This window comes from Rhinolophus sinicus, linkage group LG04 (genome assembly GCF_036562045.2).
Source record: "Rhinolophus sinicus isolate RSC01 linkage group LG04, ASM3656204v1, whole genome shotgun sequence".
Classification (NCBI taxonomy): Eukaryota; Metazoa; Chordata; class Mammalia; order Chiroptera; family Rhinolophidae; genus Rhinolophus; species Rhinolophus sinicus.
Window position 1 is genome coordinate 114,873,588 of NC_133754.1, and position 26,334 is coordinate 114,899,921.

Genomic DNA, 26,334 nt, shown 5'->3' on the forward strand with positions numbered 1-26,334 from the left:
CTAGCCCATGTTGTCCACCCCTGGACCACTTTCTCCCTGAATTTAGAGCGCTGATCTGTTAGTTTTTCTGTTTTCTTGAACCTCCCTGGTCTTACTTACCCAGAAACAACATTCCTCTTGTAACATTACACAGACACTACCTTGGACAGCTGTGAGCATATCTAATCCTTGGTGGTTCTGTAGCACACCCACTGCTAGAGAATTAATTTTGTCCTGTAAGTTACTTAGGACTGTGGCTAGCCATTCTAAGCCTTCAGTTATTTCCTCTGACAACTCGTGATAGGCTTTGGAAGTAGTAATAAATCATGCAGTTCCAGTTGCTGGCCCAGCAGCAATTACCAACCCAGTGAGAATGGGAATTACTGGATCGCTTGTTTGGCTTGGGATGTTTCAAATACAAGGGCCATTATAGGGACAGGTAGGGGCTGATCTCCATTAGCTAAGTGAATATCGCACTAGAAAGCCAATAGTGCATGTTTCTGTCCAATTAGCAGGTAAGCATCGATAAGCAACTGGCCCGCAGATGAAGAAAGCCCCTGGGAAGTAGAGATACGCATGTACAGAAAACTGAAATAGTAGTTCAGAGGTTGAGCCAGTGACAGTTGCCACAGAGGCCATGGCATGATATTGAGAGGCTAATAGAGTGGCTCCCAGGGGGCTCTAAGCATGGGGTATTACAATTATATGTATCTGGTTCCCAGCAAAATATAGGATGGGTCTGACCAATGATTAACTCCTGCAATCTTGTGTGGTATGAAGTAGAAAGTTGAAAGTGTCCTGAGTAGTCTGTAGGATGGAATCAGAAGCTTTGAGGGCAGGGACCCTAGGGTCTGCTGTTGCAGAACTGAGAGCCTGAGGTGGTGAATGGACTAGCTGTAAAATTCCCAGGCTTAGGAAATTGTGGTGAGGTCCTGAAGGCTGAATGTCAACATGTGTAGTATGTAGAAAGGAATTGGAGTTTGAAAGTCATATTGTAATTTTGGGTGTCGCCATCTGGGATATCAGAATATGCAGAGGGTTTCCTAGTATTACAGAGAGGAGGAAAATCTCTTAATTCTGTTTGTGTATAGAGGGGTCCTAAATAAGGCTTTTCCTTAGTACGGAGAGAGGCAGGGAAGCTCTGTTGTACCTGTTGAACAACTGGTAGGCTGGAGTCAGTAAACCCTTGGGAGAGTGAGTCCAAGTAACAGGCCAACTGAGAGGCACCTCCATCAGAACCAATTCCTTTGCACACGCAGGATAAGCCCTCCTTGGGGAGGAGAAAGTCTACATGATCCAACAATTATGGGTATAAGTAGAATTGGGCCATTTTAAGATCTGAAGTGCTATTTGGGGCATAGTGAGAATGTTTCCCCTGGGTATTAGTGACCTTTAAGGAGCTATTAAGGGGCCAGAAGTAGTAGAAGCCAGATTAAGTATATCTCAAGAGTGAGAAAGAATAGTTTTACCCAGGAGGGGGAAGTAAGCCCATAGGCACTGGTTAAGGGCTATGAAAAGGAGCCGACAGAGAATAAGAGGCCAGAAGAGTGGGTAGTTTAAAATAGTAGGATTAATTATTGCTTATCTGCTTGCTTTTTAAAGAGAACCTTAAGTCCTTCTGTTGGCTCACAAGAATAGGTGTCCTGGGTGCCTTCAGATGCTGTCATTTCTTGGATAGAGTCTGGCTCAGAAGCAAGCTTTATCTGAGATACAAGTGTACCCAGGAAGGGTGTCCAGGGGTTTCACTGACATAATCATTGTCAGGAGGACCTGATGGGCCCAGCCAGATGGATGGAAGAGGTTTATACTGTTGGGAAGTATTTTAAGAAAGACCCAGTGTCCAGGGTTAACTTTTGGATGTTTGGATCCCATTAGGGAAGAGTCCGGAGCTGGGAGAAGGGTGTTAGCATAAGAATTAATTTCTTTGAGGGCTTGACCTAAAGAGGAGACATATGTGGCTAAAGCATTAAATTCAGGATCTGGCAGCAGGTCTGTTGATAAGAAAGGCCTCCCATAGAGAAGTTGGAAGAGGCTCAGGTGACTGTCCAAGCGAGGACTTATCCTGAGCGTAAGGAGCACTAGAGATAAAAGCTGGGTACGGGATGACTGGAGTTCCTGGGTGAGCTTAGTGAGGTGTCGCTTGACAAGCAGGGTAGCTCTCTGCACCTTACCCTGGACTGGGGCTGCCAGGGAGAGTGTAGGTGGTAAGTAATCTGAAGGGCTTCACAGACCTGCTGAGTAATTTGAGACACAAAAGCAGATCCGATATCAGCCTATGAGGAGAAAAGCAGGCCAAATCCAGGAATTATCTCCAGGAGTAGGGTTTAGGTGACCTCCTTTTTGGTCTCACTAGGGAAGGCCTCTAGCCGCAATGAAAAGTTGTCAACAAAAACTCCCAACAAAGGTAATGATAGATACCCTTTGCAGAGGGCACATGAGGAAAGTCTGTTTGCCAATCCTCCCCGGACACTGCCATCTCCTTTGAACCGGCTCTACGAGCGGAAGGGGCCTAAGGTGTGCTTCTGGATTAGACTTGAGGCAAATGGGGCACGTCTTAGAAATGTTTTGGATGTGGGAGAGGATATTGTGCCCTATGAGGTGGCACTGAACAATCTCAGGTAAGGCCTTGGCACCTACATGAGGAGAATGATGGAAATTGTAGAGAAGCTTCCATTGAGAGTCTCGGGGAATGGGGAGTTTTCCTTGGGGATCCGCAAGCCATCCCTGAGGGATAGGGGTTTACCGCCACTGCCAGCCCCAGCCCCCTGCTACTTGTTGATTTTCCTTAGGGGTATAGACAGGTTGGGAAGTAGGTTTATGGGTAAAAAGGGACAGAGCCTGTGAAGAAACTCTAAGGAATTAGCTTGAGGGTGGTCTAGAAGAGTGACCGGCTCCCCTGTTCTGACATTATAACCGTCTCTACTAAGAGCAGCTGACTTAGCCATAGGGTTAGTGGAATTACTTCCTGAGATGTCTCATCTGTCCCTGATTGGTGGCCCTGACAGTGGATGACAGCAACTTTAGTAGGGGCCTGGACTGCCACAAGTTACTGTAATATCTCTTCTTTGTGCTTTATGAGGCTATTCTGGGTGGTTACAAAGCCCCTTTCTCGCCAGATGGCAGCACGAGCATGTAAAACATGACGGACATACTTTGAGTCAGTATAAATGGTGACTCTTAGGTCTTTACCTAGGAGTAAGGCTCTGGTTAATGCTATTAATTCATCCTTCTGAGCAGAAGTATGGGTAGGTGAGCCCCCATCCCTATTACGGTGGTAGAAGAAACAAGACCATGCCCTTGGGACACCACACAACTCCCATCTGTAGACCAGATTTCACTAGGGTCTGAAAAGGGAGTATCTTCTAAATCCTCCTGAGCTGATGGGAATAATTCAGAACTTCGAAGTCCAGGGAGACTAAACACAAGGTTTGGTATTGGGTAAGCCGGTTGTTTGACAGCCAGTAGATGCCTTGGAGTTAAGGACGTCTATGGCCTGGTGTGGGGTAAACACAGTTAGTGGATGATTAAAGGTGAGCTTCTGAGCCTGCTTTAATAGAGAGGCTAAACCGCAAGAACTCTGAGGCAGAAGGGTCAGCCTTTTGCTCCTGGGTCCAGCCTCTAGCGAGATAAGCAGCAGGCCTGGAATCTGAGCCTAGGTTCTGCACAAGGAGCCGTGGGGCACTTCCCCTCCTCACAGAGATGCAGAGTGAGAAGGGCTGGGACAGATCTGGTAGAGCTAAGGCAGGGGCTTCAGTTAGAGCCTCTGAAGGGCATAGAATGTGCACTGGAGCTCTTTCTTCATTCCAGTCTAAGGGCTCTTGCTCCAGATCCTTAAGAGGCTTTGCTAGGGCCAGAACTGAGGAATCCAGATGCAGTGGTAGCCAGCCATGCCTAAGAAAATGCCTCTTGGTGGTTGGGGGCTCTAGGGAGGTGATGGATTCCTTCCTGTCATTGCTAATCTGTCGTTGCCCAGGTGAAAGAATAAATCCTGAGTAGTTACTTGCTGCTGGGAAATCTGAACCTTTGGGGCCTTTATTCGGTATTCCCATTCTGTTAGAAAATTTAAAGTTGTTACTGTATGCTGATCTGAATTTTCCTTCCCTGGGCTACAAATAAGGAGATTATCAACATATTGCAGGATAGTAGCCCTGGGGAGGGAAATGTCACTAAAATCTCCCAATAGATCCGTGCCAAAAGGGTGAGAACTGTCTGGAAAGCCTTGTGGTGGAGAGTCCAAGTATATTGGCTGTGGACCTGAGTGTGGTGGTCCGTGCAAGTGAAATAGAATAAAAGCTGAGACTGTAGATCTAGCAGAATATAAAAGAAGACATCCTTTAAATCCAGCACAATTAACCGTTCAGTCCCTGGAGAGATTAGTTCTAGTAGGGTATAAAGTTTAGGAACTAAAGAATGAATTGCAATTACTGCTTTATTGATAACCTGTAGGTTTTTAACCAACCAGTATTGCCCAGATGGCTTTTTGACCAGGAAAATGGGAGCATTGCAAGGTGAATTAAAGGGAATTAAAAACCCATGCCAGAGGAACATTTTGGTGGTTGGCTGAAGCCCAAGAAGATCCTCCCTGTTAATGGGGTATTGGGACTTACCAGGAAAATAGGTAGGGTCCTTCAGCCCAATCTGTACTGGAATTAGATGGAACACTCTGCTGGGAGTTTCCTGATCCCAGACAATGGGGTTGACTTGTTTTTTGATCCACGGAGGGATTATAAAGAGGTTGGGGTTAAATGCTTGAGAAGGAAAATAGGCTGCAGAGCAGCTGTTAGAGTAGGGTTAGGAGAGATTTGGAGGGAAGTTTATAGCTTCTGCATAATCCCTCATCCTAAAAGGGGTATGGGGCAGTGGGGTCTAATTAGAAAGCTATGTGTAAAAGCAAGGGACCCAAAGCAACAATGTAAAGGTTGGGTCTGTCTGCCAGTGGTGGGATTGCATTCAACACCTGTTAAGAGGAGGCTGGAGGTGATGAATTAGAGCAGAGAATGTGGCATTTTTATCAAGAAGAGAGACAACATTCTTACCTGCTACATCAAGCGTTACCCTGGGCTCAGCCTCTGTGATGTTGAGTACTGGAGCCTGGATGAATCCCAGGCCCGTTAGTCGAGGTGACAGTCGTCTGGCTCACAGTCAACAATGACTGACATTGACAGCTGGTTGGAGTAGCCGCACTTCTAGCCTCTGAGGAGTCAGGATGGCCTCCTTCCTCTAGGGGAGAGGAGACAGTCCTTCTTCCAGGGTCCTTCATTTTTACAAAGGGGTCGTGGGCCAGGGATCCTCCCCTTGGCTAGGTGAGACAAGCCTTAGTCCAGTGTCATTCCTGATGACACTTGTAGCAGGTATTTGGGCCCGTTTTTGGTGGCCTCCCTCCTTGTGGGCCCAAACCTGGCTAAGTCTGTGAGGGCAGGGTGCTAGGAAGGGTAGCAGCCATTAATTGAGCCCTTCTCTGATCTTTTTCTTTATCCCTCCATACCCTAGATTCCCTCTTTAGTTCATATGTATTGTTAAAGACCTTAAAGGCCATATCTAGAAGGACTGGGAGCAGAGTTGGGTACCTAGTTCTAGTTTCTAAAGTTTTCTTCTGATATCTGGGGCTGATGGTCCAATAAAATGTGTGGCAAGGATAGTGATGCCCTTGGGGCTAGATGGATCTAAGTTAGTATATTTTCAGAGGGTGCAGTGAAGCTGGATTGAAAGAGGGCCACGTTTTCATACGAACTTTGAGTAGTTTCCCTCAGTTTCTCATAGTTAACTAGTTTAATAATGCCTTTTATTATGCCCCCGAAAAGACAGGTGACCATATGATCTCATCTAATCCTGCCCTGTTAGCCAGCTTGATTCACAATCAGGATTATGATCAGGAATACCCTCGGCCCCAACCCTGTATTGTCCTGGATTCTGAGTAGGTAGCTCATTTGCGTATCTTTGGGCAAGAGCCCAGACATGGTTTTTTCTTCTAAGGAGCAGCAGGTGGTTAAAATGATGTGAATATCCTGCCAAGTAAGGTCAAAGGCCATGGTTAGACCATGGAATTCCTTAATGAACTTAGAAGGGTCTTCAGAATAGCTCCCCACTTTTATCTCTGTCTGAGCTAGATCTGCCATGGGGAAAGAGACATGAACACTAATTGTACAGGTCTCTCTGTTTGTGACCTTCTAGGGGTATAACATGGAGTCTGTTGCTACGCAGCAGCCTACCAGTCTGTCTCTATGTACTTGCCCCTAAAGAAAGGAGAGTCTGTGAGACGGATCTTTTCAGGGACTTTGCTTCACCTTTGTGCTTACTCCTGATATCTCTCTGTTTGGCCCCAAAGATGACTGGACAGTCAAAGATGGGTACGAGTTTCCATGTGGAAAGCAACCTAAGCCAGATGCAGTCAAGTGGGGACCCACTGGAGAACTCACCGGGTTCATAGAGGTGGGCACAGCCCCCCACCTTCCACCGGCTAAGGAGAGCCTCAGCCTCTGTGGCTGCATTCCTTCCCAAAACCTGCAAGGGAAGAGATTCAATGTTGTGTTCTCCATCTATTCATATGCATATAGGTTTTGTCCCTTGGGGAACTACATACATCCTGAGACTGACAGTAAAGCTGCCTGCAGGCAAGTGTGCTTGGCTTGAATCAGTTTCTGATTATGGTGTATGGAATTCACAGATCTTGAGATTGACAAACTTTATCTCCTTTACTTCCCCACCTAATAAAAGCTAATGCATAGGCCTGATTAGGCAAGCTCCATCCTTTGAGGCTGGGAGTTCCTTGGCCCCACTTACACTCTATTCATGGCTACTGTCTTTTCTTAACCCTGCACCACCCTCTTCGCGCTCCCCACAACTCTCGTGTGCACTCGACAGAGTCGGCCCTAAAATTATTAATAGGTCCACTACGTGTGGTGCCCGTGGGACTCGAAGCTGGCGTAGAATAGGGAGCGGGAGCTGGAGAAGAGGTGGAAGGGGCAGTGGAGTTTGAGGAAGAAGAGGTAGGAGGTGGGTTTTTTTTTTTTGTTTTTTTAATAAGGGAACAGCTCACAGTGGCCCATGCAGGGATCGAACCAGCAACCTTGGTGTTATCAGCACCATGCTCTAACCAATTGAGCTAAGTGGCTACTCCAGGAAGTGGGTTTTTAGGAGGTCTAGGAGGGACTGGGATAAAAGGGGGGTCGTCTAAAAGATCTGGAGGAAGAAACTGAGGAAATTTCACAAGACACATTGTCATGCGGGAGACCCTGCTCGCTGCGCCATTTGTCGTGCGGGGGACCCGGGGGGGGGGGGGGGTCTCTGCTCCCGCTCCCCATACAAGAACGCAGGATATGGTGAGGCCAAAAAGGAACACCCACGGAGCCATAGGTAGGGGAGTCATACCACTATATTCTCTCTGGCGGCACTATACTCTCACTGGAGGCTGGATCCACACTGTCTGCAAACCGCCATCCACACTTGCCAGCCCAGCCGCCATCTTCTTGCTAGCCCCCATTCTCTCTCTCTCTCTCTCCCTCCGTAGCCGCAGCAGTTATATTAGTGGCTAATTGGCTAACTGGCTACAGCTGACGGCCAATCAGCCACAGCTGACGGTCATCTACTACCCGAGCCAGCACTCCTCCACGTGAGGCCGAGAGCCTGTAAACTACTTTCTGGGGCTCTGCCCCCACACTCCACCCATACAGGCTCTCGCCTCACAATCTACGCGACAAGCGTCTTCCGCGAGGGGCCCTGTGCGAGGAGCCTGGAGGTGAATGCAATATCCTGGACATAGCCAGGCTCTCTGGGCACAGCCAGGGTTTCTCAGGTCACCACCAGTACTTCTGGGCACGGCCAGACTTCCTGGACTTTTTAGGGTACCACCTGTCTTCCCGGACACAGCCAGGGTTTCTCAGGGCACTGCCACTCTCTGTGGGCACAGCCACACTTCCTGGACACAGCCAGGGCTCTCAGGGCACTGCCACTCTCTCTGGGAACAGCCCGACTTCCTGGGCACAGCCAGGGTATCTTCAGGGCTCAGCCAGACTTCCTGGACTCAGCCAGGGCTCTCAGGGCACTGCCACTCTCTCTGTGCCTCTCAGGGTACCCTGCTGGAACAACAGCGACTCACAATCAAGGTGCTTACATATTCTCAATGGCGGCCAGTCAAGAGACAAAAGCAAATATCCCCCAGTTCCACTAACAACAGTTCCCAAACAAACAGTCAAGCGGTCCATTAAATTAGGGATGGAAGGCAATTCCCCATAGTCCATAGTCATTCACCAGGGCTGTCCTGGGGGTGAGGGACAACCTTGACCTCACCCTCATCTCCCACGGAGGACTCAGCAAGCGTTACCTCCTGGGACTATAAGTCCTGCATCCGGGCTGCCTGAGCAGGAACTTCCCCGGCCCACAGGGCTGCAACGACCTTCGCTTTCTCCGGCCTGTGCTGGTTGGGGAACCGTCCACATCTTTCCACCTCTCCGCGGGGCTCCATCTCTCCAGCAGCTGCATGGCTTTTCCTGTGCTGGTGGGAGAACCGTCCATGTCCTCCCACCCCTCCACGGGGGTCCAGCTCTCCGGCAGCTGCTCCTCCTGGTCTTCCTCAGACTGGTGTTCACATGCACAACCTGCTCCACCATCTTTTGGAGAGCTTTGGCCGGCACCATACCCTGCTCGCTGCGCCATTTGTCATGCAGAGAGACCCGCGGGGTCTCTGGTCCTGCTCCCCATACAAGAACGCAGGATATGGTGAGGCCAAAAAGGAACACCCACGGAGACATAGGTAGGGGAGTCATACCACTATATTCCCTCTGGTGGCACTATACTCTCACTGGAGGCTGGATCCACACTGTCTGCAAACCGCCATCCACACTTGCCAGCCCAGCCGCCATCTTCTTGCTAGCCCCCATTCTTCTCTCTCTCCCTCCGTAGCCGCAGCAGTTATATTAGCGGCTAATTGGCTAACTGGCTACAGCTGACGGCCAATCAGCCACAGCTGACGGCCATCTACTACCCGAGCCAGCACTCCTCCACGTGAGGCCGAGAGCCTGTAAACTACTTTCTGGGGCTCTGCCCCCACACACATGCAGCATTGTTTCAGGAGGTCTGGGTTCTGGCTCAGGGCCATAAAGGTTTGGACATTGGAAGGTCAGACCATCTGTGAAGGTGCCTACAGAAAAGATCTAGTTGCATGACTATTGTAGTCTGAGTGTCATTAGTCGGCCTGACCTCCTGATTGGCTAGTTTATATAGAGGCCAGGCAGTATTGCAAAAGAAAAGCTCTTTGTTCTTTTTGAGAGAGGAGAGGTTGAATTTGGTCCAATTCTTAATAAGACAGCCAAGAGGGGAGATGAGAGGGACAGAGGAGGAGCCGCCCTTGGTGGTTGGGATGGTGGTCTTGTAATAGCCGGACTAGGAGATAGAGGGGCATCCCCCAAGATCCTCTGAAGCAATAATCTCTGTGTTGCTGTAGAATATCCCTGATCATTCACAGAACACGAAAGGATTCATGCAACTCAGAAAAGAAGGAAAGCAAAAAAAGGTGTATTGAAAAATGAACAGTAAGAAAGCCCATGGCAGGGTCTAGAGAAAATGGCTGCGGCGGATTTCTGTTTAGAAAGGAGAGAAGCACTGGCAGAAGAGTGACTGGGGGTAGAATCAAGAATAGAAAGTTGCCATGGGTTTCTGTTTGGAAGAGAAATACTTGGAAAAGGAGTTTGCCAGGGTAGAGTCTGACAGAGACAGCTGCAGTGGGTTTCTGCTTAGCTGGGGTTTTATATATTTTTATGCAGGATGTAGGGTGCTTGTTAGCTTGCAGAGGGGCTGCTGTTACAATTGGCTTCTTATGGGAACTGTCTAGTTCCCATCCATGATGCAGGATGCTTTTCAGCTTGCTACTTCTGGGAACTGTTTTGTTCCCATCTATGATGGGTATTTGTTAGCTTGTAGAGGGTTGCCGTTGCAGTTGGCCTCCCCTGGGGAACTGTTCTGTTCTCATCTATGATGGGTATAAGATGCTTGTCAGCTTGCAGGTGAAGTGCTAGTCAGGGGATTCAGAGCCCAGTGGTTAATTTTTAAGCTCATTCCTGCTAGGTCACAAGCTCACTCCTGTTAACTCTTTACTTGTGTCGTGCAGGGAGGCCTGTGGGGTCTCTGCTCCTGCTCCCCACATAAGAATGCAGGATACGGCGAGGCCAAAAAGGAATACCCACGGAGCCATAGGTAGGGGAGTCATACCACTATATTTTCTCTGGCGGCACTATACTCTCACTGGAGGCTGGATCCACACTGTCCGCAAACCGCCATCCACGCTTGCCAGCCCAGCCACCATCTTCTTGCTAGCCCCGATTCTTTTTTCTCTTTTCTAGCGTAGCCACAGCAGTTATATTAGTGGCCAATGGCTCACTGGTTACAGCTGACCGCCAACTGGCCACAGCTGATGGCCATCCAATCACAGTTGATGGCCATTTACTACCTGAGCCAGCACCTGTCTATGTGAGGCTGAGAGCCTGGAAACTACTTTCTGGGGCTCTGCCCTCACACTTGTCTTATCATTCTCCCATCTCTAATCAACAATGTAAAATCTTTGGAAATTGGAATGAAGATCTGTCTTTTGTAGGTACTTAAGAGCTGGGCAGGGGTGTAGAGCTTTCCCTACCTAAGAGACTGCCAATCAGATATAGCAGAGTGACTGGGCTTTGGAAAATCTGGGCAGTTTCATCTAGGGATTGGACTGAACTGGGAGTTGGAGCTCTGACCTTTGGGGCTGAGGGTAGTTTCTAGGCCACTTGTGAGGATGCGGGCTGGAATCATCTGTAATTTAATAGATTCTGGAAGAGACAAATTTAACCAGAAGGTCAAAGAGGCATGGTCTAAATGGAAGTTACCCAAGAATAATGAGAAGGGGAACCAGTAAAGGTGAGAGAAGGGACTATAAGTACAATCCCCAAGAGTGGAAAGGCGATCTCAGTTGGGGTGCAAGTAAAGAGGAACACAAGAACTCTTAAGACAAAAGTAATAAAGAGCAGCTCCAGGAGTCTTGGTTAGTTATTAGTAATTATGAATCTTGCTTGAAGAGGAGCTTAAGATCTTCAATAGGTTCACAGAAACAGGTATAACAGTCTTCCTTTCTAGTGGAGTCCTTTGGAGACTTAAATGAAACAGGTTTGACTGGAGGGAAGGGGACCCAGCTACTGACTTTCTGCTCCCCATCACCAGTTGGTCTGCTTGGGAGAACTGTATAAGGTCCCAACTATTTAGGAGTTAACTGGTCTGTTGGCGACCCTTCTTTTCTAGGTGTTTAATAATTTGTGGTGCCTTGGTTTTACAGGGTGTCTGCAGGGTGTCATGCGGGGTCTCAGCTCCCGCTCCCCACACAAGAACACAGGATATGATGAGGCCAAAAAGGAACACTCACGGAGCCATAGGTAGGGAGTCATACCACTATAGTCTCACCGGAGGCTGGATTCACACGACATGCAACCTGCTGTCTGCTTTTCTGCCAACCAACTGACTCAACCCTCCTTGACTCTCCTCGACTCTGCGCTTGCCAGCCACCATCTTTTTGGTAGCCCCCATTTGCTGCTAGCATAGCCATAGCAGTTATATTAGTGCCCAATGGCTCACTGGTTACAGCTGATGGCCAACTAGCCACAGCTGATGGCCATCCAATCACAGTTGATGGCCATTTACCACCTGAGCCAGCAACTTTCCACGTGAGGCCAACAGCCTGGAAACTGCACTCCTGGCTCTGTCCCCACACAAGGCTATAATGGGTAGAGGAGCCAGCCTGTGGGAGATGCCAGCCCCTATCTTTCTTGAGTGCCTGCTGAACCTCTCCCAAGTTAATAATGTAGGTGTGGGGACAGAGCCAGGAGTGCAGTTTCCAGGCTCTCGGCCTCACGTGGAAAGGTGCTGGCTCAGATAGTAAATGACCATCAACTGTGATTGGATGGCTGGCTATCAGCTGTGGCTAGTTGGCCGTTAGCTGCAACCAGTGAGCCATTGGCCACTAATATAACTGCCGTGGCTATGCTAGCAGAAAAATGGGGGATAGTCAGAAGACCGTGGCTGAGCTAGCAAGTGGCGGAGTGTGGATTGTGGATCGCAGAGAGGTGGATTGCAGCTAGCAAGTGAGGTTGGTTGGCAGAGAGAAGTGCACGGCAGGTTGTGGACAGTGTGGCTCCTGCTTCCTGTGTCTCTAACCCAGCTGCCAGCAAGAATACAGTGGTATGACTCCCCGGTCTATGGCTCCGTGGGTGTTTCTTTTTGGCCTCACCGTGTCCTGTGTTCTTATGTGGGGAGCGGGACTAGAAACCCCGCCGGCTGCCCTGCATGACAGTAGGAAATAACAGAATTGAGGTTAGAATCTACAATAATCAGCAGCAATTAAAGCCGGGGCTTAGAGATGTCCTGACGAAAGTTTCTTCATATATTTTTTTTAAAGTCTGATTGGCTCATTTTACTTTTCCTCCAAGGTGCAGGCCACTGATAAGAAATAGGCTGAATACAAGCCCAAATCTAGGTCCCTGTTTATTCCTGCAACTGAGCAGGTTTCAGAGGAAATAGATCCAGAGTGAGTGGTTAAGACAGAGAGAGTGGCTACTAAATCAGGAAAGTATCAGGCTTACCTGCTACATCAAATTTACTCACAGTTCTATCCCTGTGATGATAGTAGCCTCTTTTTTTCTGGGAGCTGCTGGGACCCTCAGGCCCATTAATCAATTATAGCCACTTGTGGAGAAGGAGTTGGTTCCTGCTCCCTTTGGAGCAAGGGACAGTCCCTCCTCCAGTGCCCTTTTAGTTTGCACAGGGGACATGGCTACTTTTGGAGCATTAGCTTACTCCAGTGGTCTGGGCTTTCACATCCAAAGCAGTCTCCTTTATCTGGTGTTCCTCTTCTGGGGCTGTCGGGGTGGCCTTGAGGTGGCTTTGGCCTTGGGCTGTCTGTAACTGCAGTCAAAAGTCTGGCCTATCTCTGGCCTCATTGTTTCTTTTTACTTCTTTTTCCCTGTCCCGTTGTAAAAGACGTAACAAATTCCCTGTCCTTCTTTTAGGATCTGAACCTCTTTATCAGTAATATAACAGTTGGCCAGAGCTATTATAATATCCTGATAGGTTAGGAAAAATATTAGGCCAAGCTTAATGAATTCACCCTAAACTTATCCAAGTTTTTGGTAAAAACAGTTAAATCATTCTTTACACGGGCTTCTATCTGACACTGAGATGGGCACATTAACCCTAGCAGTAGCAAAACTTAGTTCTTAGATTTAGTTTTCTTGAGTAGCCAAAGACCTAATTAAGATACTATAAAATATAGAAATTATTCTGATAACACATATATCTTTGCTTTTTAGGAAAAACTCCTTTTAATAATATTAGTAGCAGATCAATAGTCTAACAAGATTTGTCTTACTTACCAGAGAGGGAAAACTTAACTCTAATTTTTTACCAGCTTACTTTTGATATTCAAATTTATTCTTGCAAACTCAAGTAGAACAAAAGATACCATATTTAATGTTAATAACTTTAAAAGACATATCTATTTAACCAAAGTGAAACCAGCCTTAGTATCAAATATTTTCTTAGATCACATGATCCTGTAAGGTACTTGGGTCAGTTTTCATTATTTAAATTTATATCAATGTTTAAAATTTTATTTTAAGCCAATTAAACATTATAAACTGGTAATACTATCCAGAGGCAAAAACACTACATATAGAACACAGACAAGCGTAGATATCAGAGCTCATACACATAAACAGAACTACTAACAGCTGCAAAAAGGACCTAAGATCTTTTTATTTTTTTAATGATTTTATTGGGGAAGGGGATCAGGACTTTATTGGGGAACAGTGTGTACTTCCGGGACTTTTTTCCAAGTCAAGTTGTTGTCCTTTCGATCTTAGTTGTGGAGGGTGCAGCTCAGCTCCAGGTCCAGTTGCCGTTTCTAGTTGCAGTGGGCACTGCCCACCATCCCTTGTGGGAGTTGAGGAATTGAACTGGCAACCTTGTGGTTGAGAGCCCATGCTCCAACCAACTGAGCCATCTGGGAGGCAGCTCAGCTCAAGGTGCTGTGTTCAATCTTAGTTGCAGGGGGCGGAGCCTACCATCCCTTGCAGGACTCAAGGAGTTGAACCAGCAACCTTGAGGTTGAGTGCCCACTGGCCCATGTGGGAATCGAACTGGCAGCCTTCGGAGTTAGGAGACTGGAGCTCTAATCACCTGAGCCATCGGGCCGGCCCTTTTGTTTTTAAAGATCTTTTAATTGCCCTTAATAGGACAGTTTCAAAGAGGCTGGAATAAAAGGGTGGAGTTCTGCTTCAAAGAATAGCCACTTGTGTTTATTAATTTTTTTTTGTTGGGGAAGGGGAACAGGACTTTATTGGGGAACAGTGTGTACTTCCAGGACTTTTGTTTTTTCCCCAAGTCAAGTTGTCCTTTCAATCTTAGTTGTGGAGGGTGCCGTTCAGCTTCAAGTTGTTGTCCTTTCAGTCTTAGTTGTGGAGGGCGCAGCTCAGCTCCAGGTCCAGTTGCCGTGGCTAGTTGCAGGGGGCCCAGCCCCCCATTCCTTGCGGGAGTTGAACCGGCAAACTTGTGGTTGAGAGGAGGCGTTCCAACCAACTGAGCCATCCGGGAGCTCAGCTCCAGGTGCCCTGTTCACTGTTAGTTGCAGGAGGCTCTGCCCATCATCCCTTGCAGGAGTTGAGGAATCGAACTGGCAACCTTGTGGTTGAGAGGACGGGCTCCAACTAACTGAGCCATCTGGGAGCTCAACGGCAGCTCAGCTCAAGGTGCCATGTTCAACCTTAGTTGCAGGAGGCTCTGCCCATCATCCCTTGCAGGAGTTGAGGAATCGAACTGGCACCTTGTGGTTGAGAGCCCACTGGCCCATGTGGGAATCGAACCGGCAGCCTTCCGAGTTAGAAGCACGGAGTTCCAACCTCCTAAACCACCGGGAAGGCCCGCCACTTGTGTTTTTTAAAAGTGCCTCCTTTTTTTCCCCCCTTCAGTTACCTTAACCTCAGGCAGTAGTAGTCAATGTGTTTATACTTCACACTATCTGCAAGATTTTGAAAATGACTGAGAGTTGGCAAAAGGTTTTTTTCTGAGAGATGAGAGGTTGAATTTAGTCTAATTCATAAGAAGACAGCCAAGAGGGTTGTCTAGAGGGACAGAGGAGGAGAGACCCATGGTGCCAGGGATGGTGGTCTTGTGATAGCCAGAGTAGGAGATTGAGGAGCGCTCCCCAAGATCCTCTGAAGGAACAGTCTCTGGATCAGGAGTTACGGAATTAGCATGCTCATTTCTGCATACTCCAGGGAAGGAGAGAAAATAAATGACTGATATTTGTGAGGGCGTCCCCAGCACACCTAACGTTGAGAATCGTGGACCCAGCTCATGGAATTCCCAGTGCCCCACCGATGTCTCAAGGTGTATCACTTACCGACCGAAGGCCTGCTAACCTGTGGAGGTGGGGACAAAGTTACAGAGGAAGAATTTATATGGAGAGCAAGTCAACTAAAAGAACTATAGGGAGTGGCCAGTGGGGAGGGAGACTATGTGCCTTTGACTTGTGTGCCTATCCAACGAGCTGGTCTTTGACTTGTACCTGGCGGGACCTAGATCTAGAGTCCCGGACTGCTCCCATATTATCCTGTCCTGGGAGGCTTCTTTCAAGGGGCAGTTGCCCAAGGGCCTTTATATGTATGTCCCATGTCCACTAACAGTGCGGCCAATGTGACTCGCCTGTCCCCTGAGAAATAGAAAGGAGCCTCACACCAGGTCTAGCAATGGGATTTGCCAACCAACAGGGAGGTCAAACTTTGGATTCCACCGGAAAGTAGCCCCCGCCTGGAAATGTCAATTTCCAACCCTCAAGAGAGGGTATCTGCGTGAGGCTCTGGAGACCCACTGGGGAAAACCCCTGGTGGGGGAGAGAAGAAGGTAGAGTCAAACTCCTGGGTTTTGGCACCAAAATGTATTGCTGTAGAATACCCCTCGTTGTTTGCAGAATGTTTAAGTATTCACAAGACTCAGAATAGTAGGAAAACAAGAAAAGTTTTGTTGAAGGTTGGCAGAGAGAATGCCCATGGTAGTGTCTAAAGAAGATGGCTGCCCCCAGGTGAAGGAATGTAGGGGTTTTATATTTTTTTTATGCCAGACGCAGGGGGCTAGTCATCTTGCAGTTGTTTACTGTTGTGGCTGCCCCTTCTGAGAGTTATTGTCTTGGTTGGCTTCTGCTGAAAATTGTCCTGGTGTTTGTCAGTCTGCAGGTGTCATGCTATCTGGGGAGCTATGTGATTAATTGTTAAGCCTATTTCTGTTAGCTCCCAGACTCGTTCTTATTAACTCTTTTTCTGACTCATCAAACTCTAGTCATGTGTCTTCGGAAAAGGGTTCTCCCCTTCCCCCAGTTAACTATTACTTTTTCTCCAGCACCATGGTTTTCTATTTCATGATGTTACTCAGTGTACTTGGTTCCTTCCTGCTTCTTGGATTTTGGCCCATCTACTTACAGTCCTCCATTGTATACAGAAAAATTTCTAGATTCTTTCCCTTTCCAAAGGAAGAAGGAGGTTCCAGTTTCAAAGAAGAATGAAGCTATTAATTCTCAAGAGAATGTATACAGCAGCTATCTAAGGATACTGAAAAGTAAATAGTCAAAATCAAACAACACACTTTTAAATAACCAGTGGGTCAAAGGGCAAATCACAAGGTAAATTAGAAAATATTTTGAGATGAAAGAAAACAAAAGATACAAAAACTGATGGAATGCAATGAAAGCAGTGCTCAGCAGAAAATTTGTAGCTGTAAATGACTACTTAAAAAAAAGATCTCAAATCAATAATGTAACTTTACATTTTAAAGAACTAGATTAAGAGCAGACTAAACCCAAAGCTAGCAGAAGAAAGGGAATAATAAATATTAGAGTGAAGTTAGATGAAATAGAGAATAGACAAACAAGAAGAGAGAATCAATGAAAACAAAATTGGTACTTTGAAAAGATCAGCAAAATAGACCAGCATTAGTTAGACTAAGAAAAAAAGAAGATGCAAATAACTAGTATTGGAATGACTGCAGGAACATTATTATCAAACTCACAGAAATAAAAAGGATTATAAGGGCATGCTGTGAACAAATGTTTACCAACAAATTAGATAACGTAGATGAAATTGACAAATTTTTAGGAACATACAAATTATTAAAACTGACTCAGAAGAAATAGAAATCAGACCAGACCTATAACAAGTAAAACAATTGAATCATCTGTTTAAAAAAAACTGACAAAGAAAAGTCCAGGATCAGCTGGCTTCCCTGGAGAATTCCACTAACCATTTAAAGGAGAATTAATTCAAATCCTTCACAAATGCTTCCAAATAATAGAAAATGGAATACTTCCTAATTCATTTGTGAGGCTAGGCTTACCCTGATACCAAAGCCAGACAAAGACACTTCAAAAAAAGAAAACTATAGTCCAACATCCCTTATGAATATAGATTCAAAAATCCTCAACAAAATACTAGCAAATTTAACAGCATATTAAGAGGATTGCACACCATGACCAAATAGAATTTATCTTAGGAATGCAAGGGTGGTTCAAGAAAAGAAAATTCATCAGTGTTATATGTCTCATTAACAAAATGAAGACAAGAAACCACATGATTATCTCAACTGACACAGAAAAAACATTTGACAAAATTCAACATCCTTTCATGATAAAAACATTCAGCAAACTAGAAATTAAAGTGTCTTTCTCAACACTTATAAAGAGCATTTATGAAAAACCTACAGCTTATATTATACTCAATGGTCAAAAGGATGAAAGCTTTTCCCCTATAGGCAGGAATAAGACAAGGATGTCTGCTTTTGCCACTGTTATTAAACACTCTACTGGAAATTCCAGGCAGTGCAATTAAGCAAGAAAAAGAAATAAAGAGCATCCAAATTGGAAAGGAGAAAGTAAAACTATATTTACTGATAATATGATACTATATATAGAAAAACTTAAGGAATACACACACACACACACACACACACACACACACACACACAAAAGTTTAGAGGCAATAAAAGATTTAAACAAAGTTGCAGATTACAATATTAACAAATACTTATGAATTGTATTTGTGTAAACTCACAATGAACATTCTGAAAAGGAAATCCAGAAAATAATTCCATTTACAATAGCATCAAAAAGAACAAACCAAGGAAGTTAAAGATATATACATTGAACACTATAAAACATTGCTCAAAGAAATTAAAGACGACAAATATGCATCCCCTGGATTGGAAGATGCACTATTGTTCATGTGTGAATACTTCCCAAAGAGATCTACAGGTTCAATGCAATTTCCATGAAAATCCCAACAACTTTTTTTTTTTTGTAGAAATTGAAAACACTACCCTAAAATTTATATGGGATGTTGATAAAAATGAACTGGAACTTTAGGAAACTGATCAGGCAGGAAGGTCTATGGGAGGATTTGGGCTCATGGAAGTTCATGAGAACACCTACTTGAACTCTATGTTTCTAACTTTCTTCTCATTAAAACTCTATATTTCTAACTTCCTGTCTCCCTGCCTTAAATACCCTCCATCTCAGCACACAAGCCAGAACATGCTCGTGGCTTGCCAGGTCTGCATGTCTTGGGTTGCAGCCATTTTCCCTTTTTCTTTTTCCTTTTCCAGAATGAAACCTTTTTGGTGACGGAATACCTGGTCAATATTATTGTTTAGTTGTCAATATCAAGGGGCAATGAATCGCCAAAACAATCATGAAAAGGAAGAATAAAGTTGGAGTACTCATGCTTCCTGTTTTCAAAATTTACTACAAAGCTGCAGTAATCAAATAGTGTGGTACTGGCATACAGACAAACATATAGACCATGGAGTGGAACAGAGAGCCAAGAAATAAACCTTTATTTATATGGTTAAATGACTTTAATAAAAGTATCAAAATTATTCAATGGGGGAAATGACAATCTTTTCAAGAAATGATGCTGGGAAACTGGATATCCATATGCAAAAGAATGAAATTGGATTCCTTTCTTACACTTATTCCACTAATATACAAAAATTAACTCAAAATGAATCAAAAATAAAAATGTAAGCATTGAAACTATAAATATCTTAGATTTATAGGGACAAAACTTTATAAACATTCGATTTGGCAATGACTTCTTGGATATGACATCAAAAGCACAGGAAAAAAGAAGACAAATTGAACTTCTTGAAAATGTAAAACTTTTGTGCATCAAAGGACACTATCAGCAGAGTAAAGACAACACAGAGAATAGGAAAAAATATTTGCAAGTCTCATATCTGATAAGGGATTAATATCCAGTGTATATAGAACCACTAAATCTCAAAAATAAAAAATGAACAACCCAATTCAAGACAACGAATGAATTGAATAGACATTTCTCAAAAGAAGATACAAGATAACCAAGAAGCACATGAAAAAGATGCTCAACACTACTAATTAGGAAAATGCAAATCAAACTGCAAAGACATACCACTTCACATTGATTTATCATCAAAACACACAAGTGTTGGTAACACTGGCGAGAATCTAGAACCTTTGTGCCTTGCTGATGGGAATGTAAAATAGTGCAGCCCCTGTGAATAACGGTATGGCAGTTCCTCCAAAAAGTAAACATATAATTACCATTTAATAGAGTAATTCTATTTCTGAGTATATATGCAAAAAATCAAAATAAAGAACTTGAACAGATATTTGTACACACAGGTTCATAGCAACATTATTCACAATAGCCAAAAGGTGGAACTAACCCAAATGCCCACTGACAGATGAATGGATAAACAAAATGTAATATATAATACAAATGGAATATTGTGCAGCCTTATCAAAAAAAGGACAATTTTGACTCATGTTACAATATGCATGAACCCTGAAGATTTTATGCGATTTGAAATAAGACCAACACAGAAGGACAAGTTTTGTATGATTCCCCTTATAGGAGGTACCTTGAGTAGTCAGATTCAAAGAGACAGAAAGTAGAACAGTAGTTGCAAGGGACTGGAGTAGAGGGAAATGGCTGTCATTATTCCATGGGTACAGAGTTTCAGTTTTCGATATGGAAAAAGTTCTAGATATGGGTAGTGGTGATGGTTGCACAACAATATGAATGAAAGTACTTAACACCGCTGAACTGTACACCTGAAAATGGTTAAAATGGTAAATTTTATGTTATGTATATTTTATCACAGTTTTTTTTTATTGGGGAAGGGGAACAGGACTTTATTGGGGAACAGTGTGTATTTTTCCAGGATTCTTTTTTTTCCAAGTTGTTGTCCTTTCAATCTTAGTTGTGAAGAGTGCCATTCAGCTTCAAGTTGTTGTCCTTTCAGTCTTAGTTGTGGAGGACTCAGCTCAGCTCCAGGTCCAGTTGCCGTTGCTAGTTGTAGGGGGCGCAGCTCACCATCCCTTGTGGGAGTCGAACCAGCAACCTTGTGGTTGAGAGCCTACTGGCCCATGTAGGAATCGTGCCGGTAGCTTTTGGAGTTAGGAGCATGGAGCTCCAACCGCCTGAGCCACCAGGCCGGCTCTTCACTAACTTCTTGATGATTCCATTCTTTTTCTTCTCTCTGGGTGTAAGATCCAATATAAAAACCCATCAGTCATAAGAAATAACTGATGCTATAAAATATTTACCAAAAATATGCTCATTAGATGTAATTTAGTAAACAGAAGTTTCTACAATAATATGACCACAGCCCTATTTGGTAATAGGACTAGAAGATGCTCATATTGGGTTTAAATGGGATCATCTCTGGGATGTGACCCACTTGCATGGTAACTATTTTCTTATATTGGGTTGTGTATATTTTCCTGTATTGTGTAATGTTGATGTTGCAAAAATGGCGTGGACCGAGAGACACAAGCGGCACCCAGAGGGCAAGGAGAACTCAGCGTTATTACACTAGTGGGCCCAGTGGGATATTTCCCAAAGAACTGAGCACTGACTGGGGTCAGGGGCTTTACTTTTATATGCTTAGGCCTCCGGGTTGAGGGGGGGAAATCTGGCTGGGGTGCCAGGGAGATCCGTCCCTAGCAGCTGTGATCCCTCAACTTTGTTTTGACAGGGAGGCTTCTAACTATGGTGCCTGTAGGAGTCATCTCTGATAAGGTATGGGAAGAGGAGGGGGCAGAGCTCTTAGGGGGAGCTTGCCGGGGACATCTCCAATAAGGGGGAGATTGAGCTCTTGGGGGGGGGGCTGCCAATGAGGAAAAACCTCAACATTGAAACAGTTATTAGCTTTTTTATCTTTCCTGAGGTAAGCTGTGCTGCTGATAGATACTATTCTTTTTTTTGTCAAAGATAAACAAAAATGACACAAAGTGGGGAAAATAAATTTTAATTGGTAATATACAATTGCAATAGAGAAAAGAGTCCAGCGTGAACTGAACTCCACTTCGATTTGTACAGAGGTGACTGGGAGTTTAAATGGGAGAGTGAGGGAATAGAGAGTGGGTGAACTGGGGCTCAGTAGAGCGAGGGAAGTGAAAAAGTACAAAAAGCAGGAAGGGGGAATAGGTCCATGTAAAATCCATCTCGGTTTGCAAACTGGCAGTTATACACATTAAGCTCCTACTCTCTCATAGAGACAGGGAGACAGGTGCACTAACTTCAGGTGTTTGCTTTGATATGGGAGAGCCCCCTCACTAAACTGTAGAAATTTCGTCTCCTTTTACCTGGTTTCTTAGCTCCTTAGCCCCTGGTTTTGATTACTCTTCTAATCAGTTTCTGAATCCTAGACTACAGATTGCTCCCAGCCTGAATCACCAAATGTCTCTCACCCCTGCTTCAGATTACTTAAAAGCCTGTGACTTCCCAACATCCCCCAAGCCATTCCGGACCTAACTCTTGGACAATTCTGTCCCAGAGACCACATATTTTTTAACATTCCCTCAGGCCAGTATACTTGTTGATTGTAATCATTGAAGCCTAATGTTCTTTCCAACCGATTCTGGGCCCAGCTCCTGGACAATTGACACAACCTGAATGACTGGTGGAATGGCCACAGGCTCTATAGAGCTAATGGATTTATTAAAATCTGTTTTTCCTCATTTAGGGGCCTTTGGGATACAGAGGATACCCCAGCAAGATTGCCAGTCACAACCAGAGAAGCCAACATGGTCTTCCAGGCAGATCTTGAGACCCCTCCCTCTCATCTAAGACCAGCTACGGTGAGAGTTCCTATCTGATCCCCCAATAGGTAGGGATAGTTCTATGCCCCTGCCCAGCAGGAAGCAGAAAGAGAAGAAAAGGACTCCTGTCCCTCAACTTCCCATAGAGATTTTATGGGGATCATGTCTCTCAAGGAGAAAACAAGGCAGGAAGTTAGAGATAGGCATTGGTCTAACATCACACACCGAATGCAATTGCCAGAAAGACCTCCCCTCTCTGTCCAAAACTTTCCCTTCTCACTGTAATTACCTACTTCTATGAGGGAACAAATGGGTACAAAATACCCAACTGGATTAAACCAGTCATTCACACCTGCGCAGTAAAGGCCACAACGACCTTCATTTCTCCTGGGCCTCATTACCGTATATCATCATTATAATATCATACATATGCCTGGAAGTGCATTATAACAGACTGAATTCTGGGAAAGAACATGTGCAGTCTAAAAAGATGAGGTAATAGCCTCTTGTCAATCACACTTGTCAATCAAGTGGTGACACATCCAGAAAGAAACAGCCCATTCTAGAGAAAAAAGGATAAAAACTCCAAGTCCTCATCAGTCAGGCCCTTTTTTGAGCCTCTTCTTTTGCTTGGCCCCCTCCACACTCTTTGGAACTTTTTCTAATGCCACCTTGAGCCCTTGAGCCATCTCTACTGCTCCGATCTGCTAATATTTCTTTGAAGTGTACTACGTCTTCCAATAAACTGCTTTTTCACTACTTTACCTCTGTATCTCGTTCAACTCTTTGCTCGAGATGCCAAGAACCTGGACTTGGCCCTCCGGTAACACCTTTAACAAACAAATAATTTGGCTGATCAGATGGTCTCGGGCAGGCACTTTAAGGGGGCTTAATGTCATCCTAGGGATGAGTCCTTGAGTTGTTAGAAATTGCATTTTGTTGAAATCTTTATAGGCCAAAGTTGATAGTCCTATTCGAGAAGCAGGCTTAGAGAATCCTAGCTAGAGTTTGGTGAAGGTGAGAAAAATCTTCTTTCTTTAGTATTGCTGTGCTCCATTTTTAATTATTTTATTCCCATGTCACAGCCTTATTCCCAAGAGATACCTTTATGAACCTTAAACTCCCATGGCAGCTTTGAATTTAAAAGGTACAGTGATAGAGGTAGTATACATATTCCCTCCCCCCCCTTTTTCACTTTGTATTGCACAGTTTTCAAGCATTGAGAAAACCATACAATACCCATTTATCTACACCCATCTCTTCTATGTAAAAATCTTATAATTTTGCCATACATATGTCGTCTATTTGATTTTCCTGAAAAATTTGTGAAATAAATTTACAAAGATATAATTTCAATCATAAATACTTACTATACGTGCCTTTATAAAACCAGTATGTTTTCCTCTGTTATTTCACTATTATTTTTACACTTAAGAGTAACCCAGTGCACATTCAAGGTTCGCAATTTGTAACCAACGTCTTTAGCAACTGTTGTTCTATCCCGATTTATATCGAGGACCATGCATTATATTTGGCAGTAAACTTTAAGTTTAACCCTTAATGTTTGGGGATTCTGAGACAACCCAAGCAAGAGAAAAGGTCAAGGGCAACATCTCACAAACATCTAAAAAAGGAGAAACGTTGCTAAATCGGGAAAAGGCGCGAGAAGGGTGTTCTATGGGAAATGTAGTCTACGGAACTGGCGGCCGCTCCGTGCCCTGGGAACGGGTCTTCTAGGCTCCCTCCGCTCTTCTACAGTTCTAGTCCCGCCTCCCTGCTTCCGCTCGGTTCTTGGTCGCGGTGAGAATCTGGCGAGTCTCGTCTTCTGCGGGGGCACCGAGGTTTTGCGTCTAAAGTGAGAATGCGGGGTCGATGGGGAATCTGGGCGACCTGAAGACCAGCTTGAAGCGCGTGGGGACTTGTGTCTGTGGAGGAGGGGATGGGAGGTCACGGGAATCCCCCCCCCCCCCCCCAGGGTCTTCAGTGCAGAGCCCGCGGGTACCTGTTGGGGGGACCCCTGTCCTTCCGGTTCCGGGGGCGCAGATGGGACTGAGCCTGGTCAGGAGCAGGTGCCCGGTGCCGGCCGGGTCCGGGGACCTTGTGCGGGGCCCGCCAGCCTCCGCCCAGGGAAAACCCAGTTTTAGCAGCAGGAGGGGAAAGTGCGGTTATAATGAGACCGTGAGAGCCAGAAAGCACGGGCGGTGAGTCTGTGGTGAGAGAGGCGCTCTGGGGCTAAATCTACCAGGTAAAGTCCAGCTCTGTCACCTGTAGGCAGGGACGACAGAAGGAACCTGCCTCAGTCCGATTTCTCATTGAAAAATAATTGCGTTTTGAGAGAGAAGTTCTCGCTTATAAAGCAAATAACCAACTGAGTAAGTGTCAATTGCCATTATATTCAGAAGGTACTTAGGTCTTTCTCTTCACTGGGTGGCTTTTGTAAACCTCACATCCAGTATATGAGGTAGGCATAACCATCTGCATTAGAATAAAAGAAAGCAACCGAGGCCGAGGTTGGTGGAGCGTATTGCTCAGCTCACAAGCTCGGGATGATGGAGCTCCGAATTAGGAGCAGATGTGCTTTGAATCTCAGGATATATCTAAATACCACACCTACCTAAAACCATCATTACACCGTTCACAGCACTTAAGAGAGTGACCTGTGCTTACATACGTGTGGGTAAAACTGGAAGTGAATGTGAATGGACTCTCGGCACCGTCAGATGTATTCCGGAATTTCTGGTGTCTCATCAGAATCCTTAGGTCAGACAGAGGCTCCTAGGTCTTTCTGCACTGGCAGGTTGTTTGTGTTTTATATCTGAAATTTTAGGCATTCCAAGCGTGTCAGGTTTGTCGCCCTTACGTGAATTTGTTTCCCAGAGGCAGGTCTGAGATTTTGGGAAACATTTCCTGTAATGGAGGAATCAGGAGGTCTCCAGGAACAGGAGTGTTCCCTGGAAGAGAACAGCCCTGTTCTTTACTCTCCTCAGGAGAGCTTCAGAGCTGAGGCAAAAGAACACAGGAAGCAGCATGGCCTAAATTTGCAGTCAGAAGTTCTTCATCCTTCTATCCGGATTTGGAGATACTGCCACATACTGTAGCCACCACACTGAGCTGTGACAGTGGAGGATTTGGGTCATCTTTGAGTCTGGGGTGGCCCTGGGGTATGCTGCCCAGGGTTGGCCACTTTGTCGGAGAGCTTGTGAGGGTGAGGTTGAGGTAATGGGCAACCAGACACCAGGTGGAAATTCTGTCCCCATTTGTTGCTTAATGGCGTCCTGGCTCTTCACTCTTTACAACATTGTGCTACTCTCGTAGATGCCCATGTGACATTATTGACTTATCCTGAACTCATAGAATCCCAAAACAAGGCTCCTGAAGGGTTTCCATGGTGATCTACTACTGACTCTTCAAAGCTTTAAAGATATCGGACCAAGAAGTTCAGTGATTTGTCAAGGGACAATCAGTTTGTGACAGAACCAGGAGGAAAACAACTGCAGTTCACTTTCTCACAGGTAAGTCAGCAAAAATATCTTACGAAAAGGACCATTTGAGAAAATATGATCCAGTTAAAACTAAACTGAAATATTCTTGCCCTCAAACCCTCTATACTCCTTTTACTGGGCTTTCTGAGGATTTTCTCCTTGGAGATGTAAACAGTGTTAATTGGAAAAGAGTTAAATGATGCAGCCTGAGTATTTTATGTAAATATTAGTGAAAGAGCAGTGCCTTATCCTGTACGTACTTTAATGTAACTAAGTTGTTTATGTTAATCATTCAGAAAATCAAGTACATTGTTTTTTAACCAGAGAGAAGTTGAGTCAGTGAAAAACTGTACGGTTTAGTCGAGGTGTCCACTTCCCGTCTCATGTGGACAGATGGTGCTACCCCTGCACGGTCCTTCTTTGGCCTCCCAGTCGAACCTCCCCAGTTCTCTACAGTCTCCCCAGAGCAGCAGAATGAACACATCTCAGGTGAGCACTTTGTTCATTTCCCACTTTGCATTGTGATGGATTTATGAGGTTCATAAGTGTCCATATATTCAATGCAAAAGAGAAGTAGAAATAAAGCCAGTCTTGAGAGAAAATACACAGTTTTAGCATTAGCTCTGATGTTTGCAGTGGCTCTTGGTAGATAATCTTTGATTCGTATATTCCATGTAATTGACAATTTGCTGAGATTTCAGTTTAGTCGTGAATGTGCATTGAATTATGTTA

The 26,334-nt window shown here is 45.0% G+C and overlaps 1 protein-coding gene across 4 annotated transcripts in view; it reads left to right on the plus strand.

The window, feature by feature from the left end:
• Positions 1 to 24,475: 24,475 nt before the first annotated feature.
• The window catches only part of LOC109439570 (zinc finger protein 37A), a 36,275-nt gene continuing 34,416 nt past the window's right edge, over positions 24,476 to 26,334 (plus strand). For 2 of the 4 annotated variants that reach the window (XM_074330280.1, XM_074330279.1), the window contains exon 1: positions 25,624 to 26,091. In XM_074330280.1, the coding sequence (XP_074186381.1) occupies positions 25,996 to 26,091 (96 nt within the window). In that variant the 5' untranslated portion in view covers positions 25,624 to 25,995. Of the gene's footprint in view, positions 26,092 to 26,334 lie in introns of all 4 variants that reach the window. The other 2 variants (XM_074330278.1, XM_074330277.1) reach the window with 2 other exon arrangements.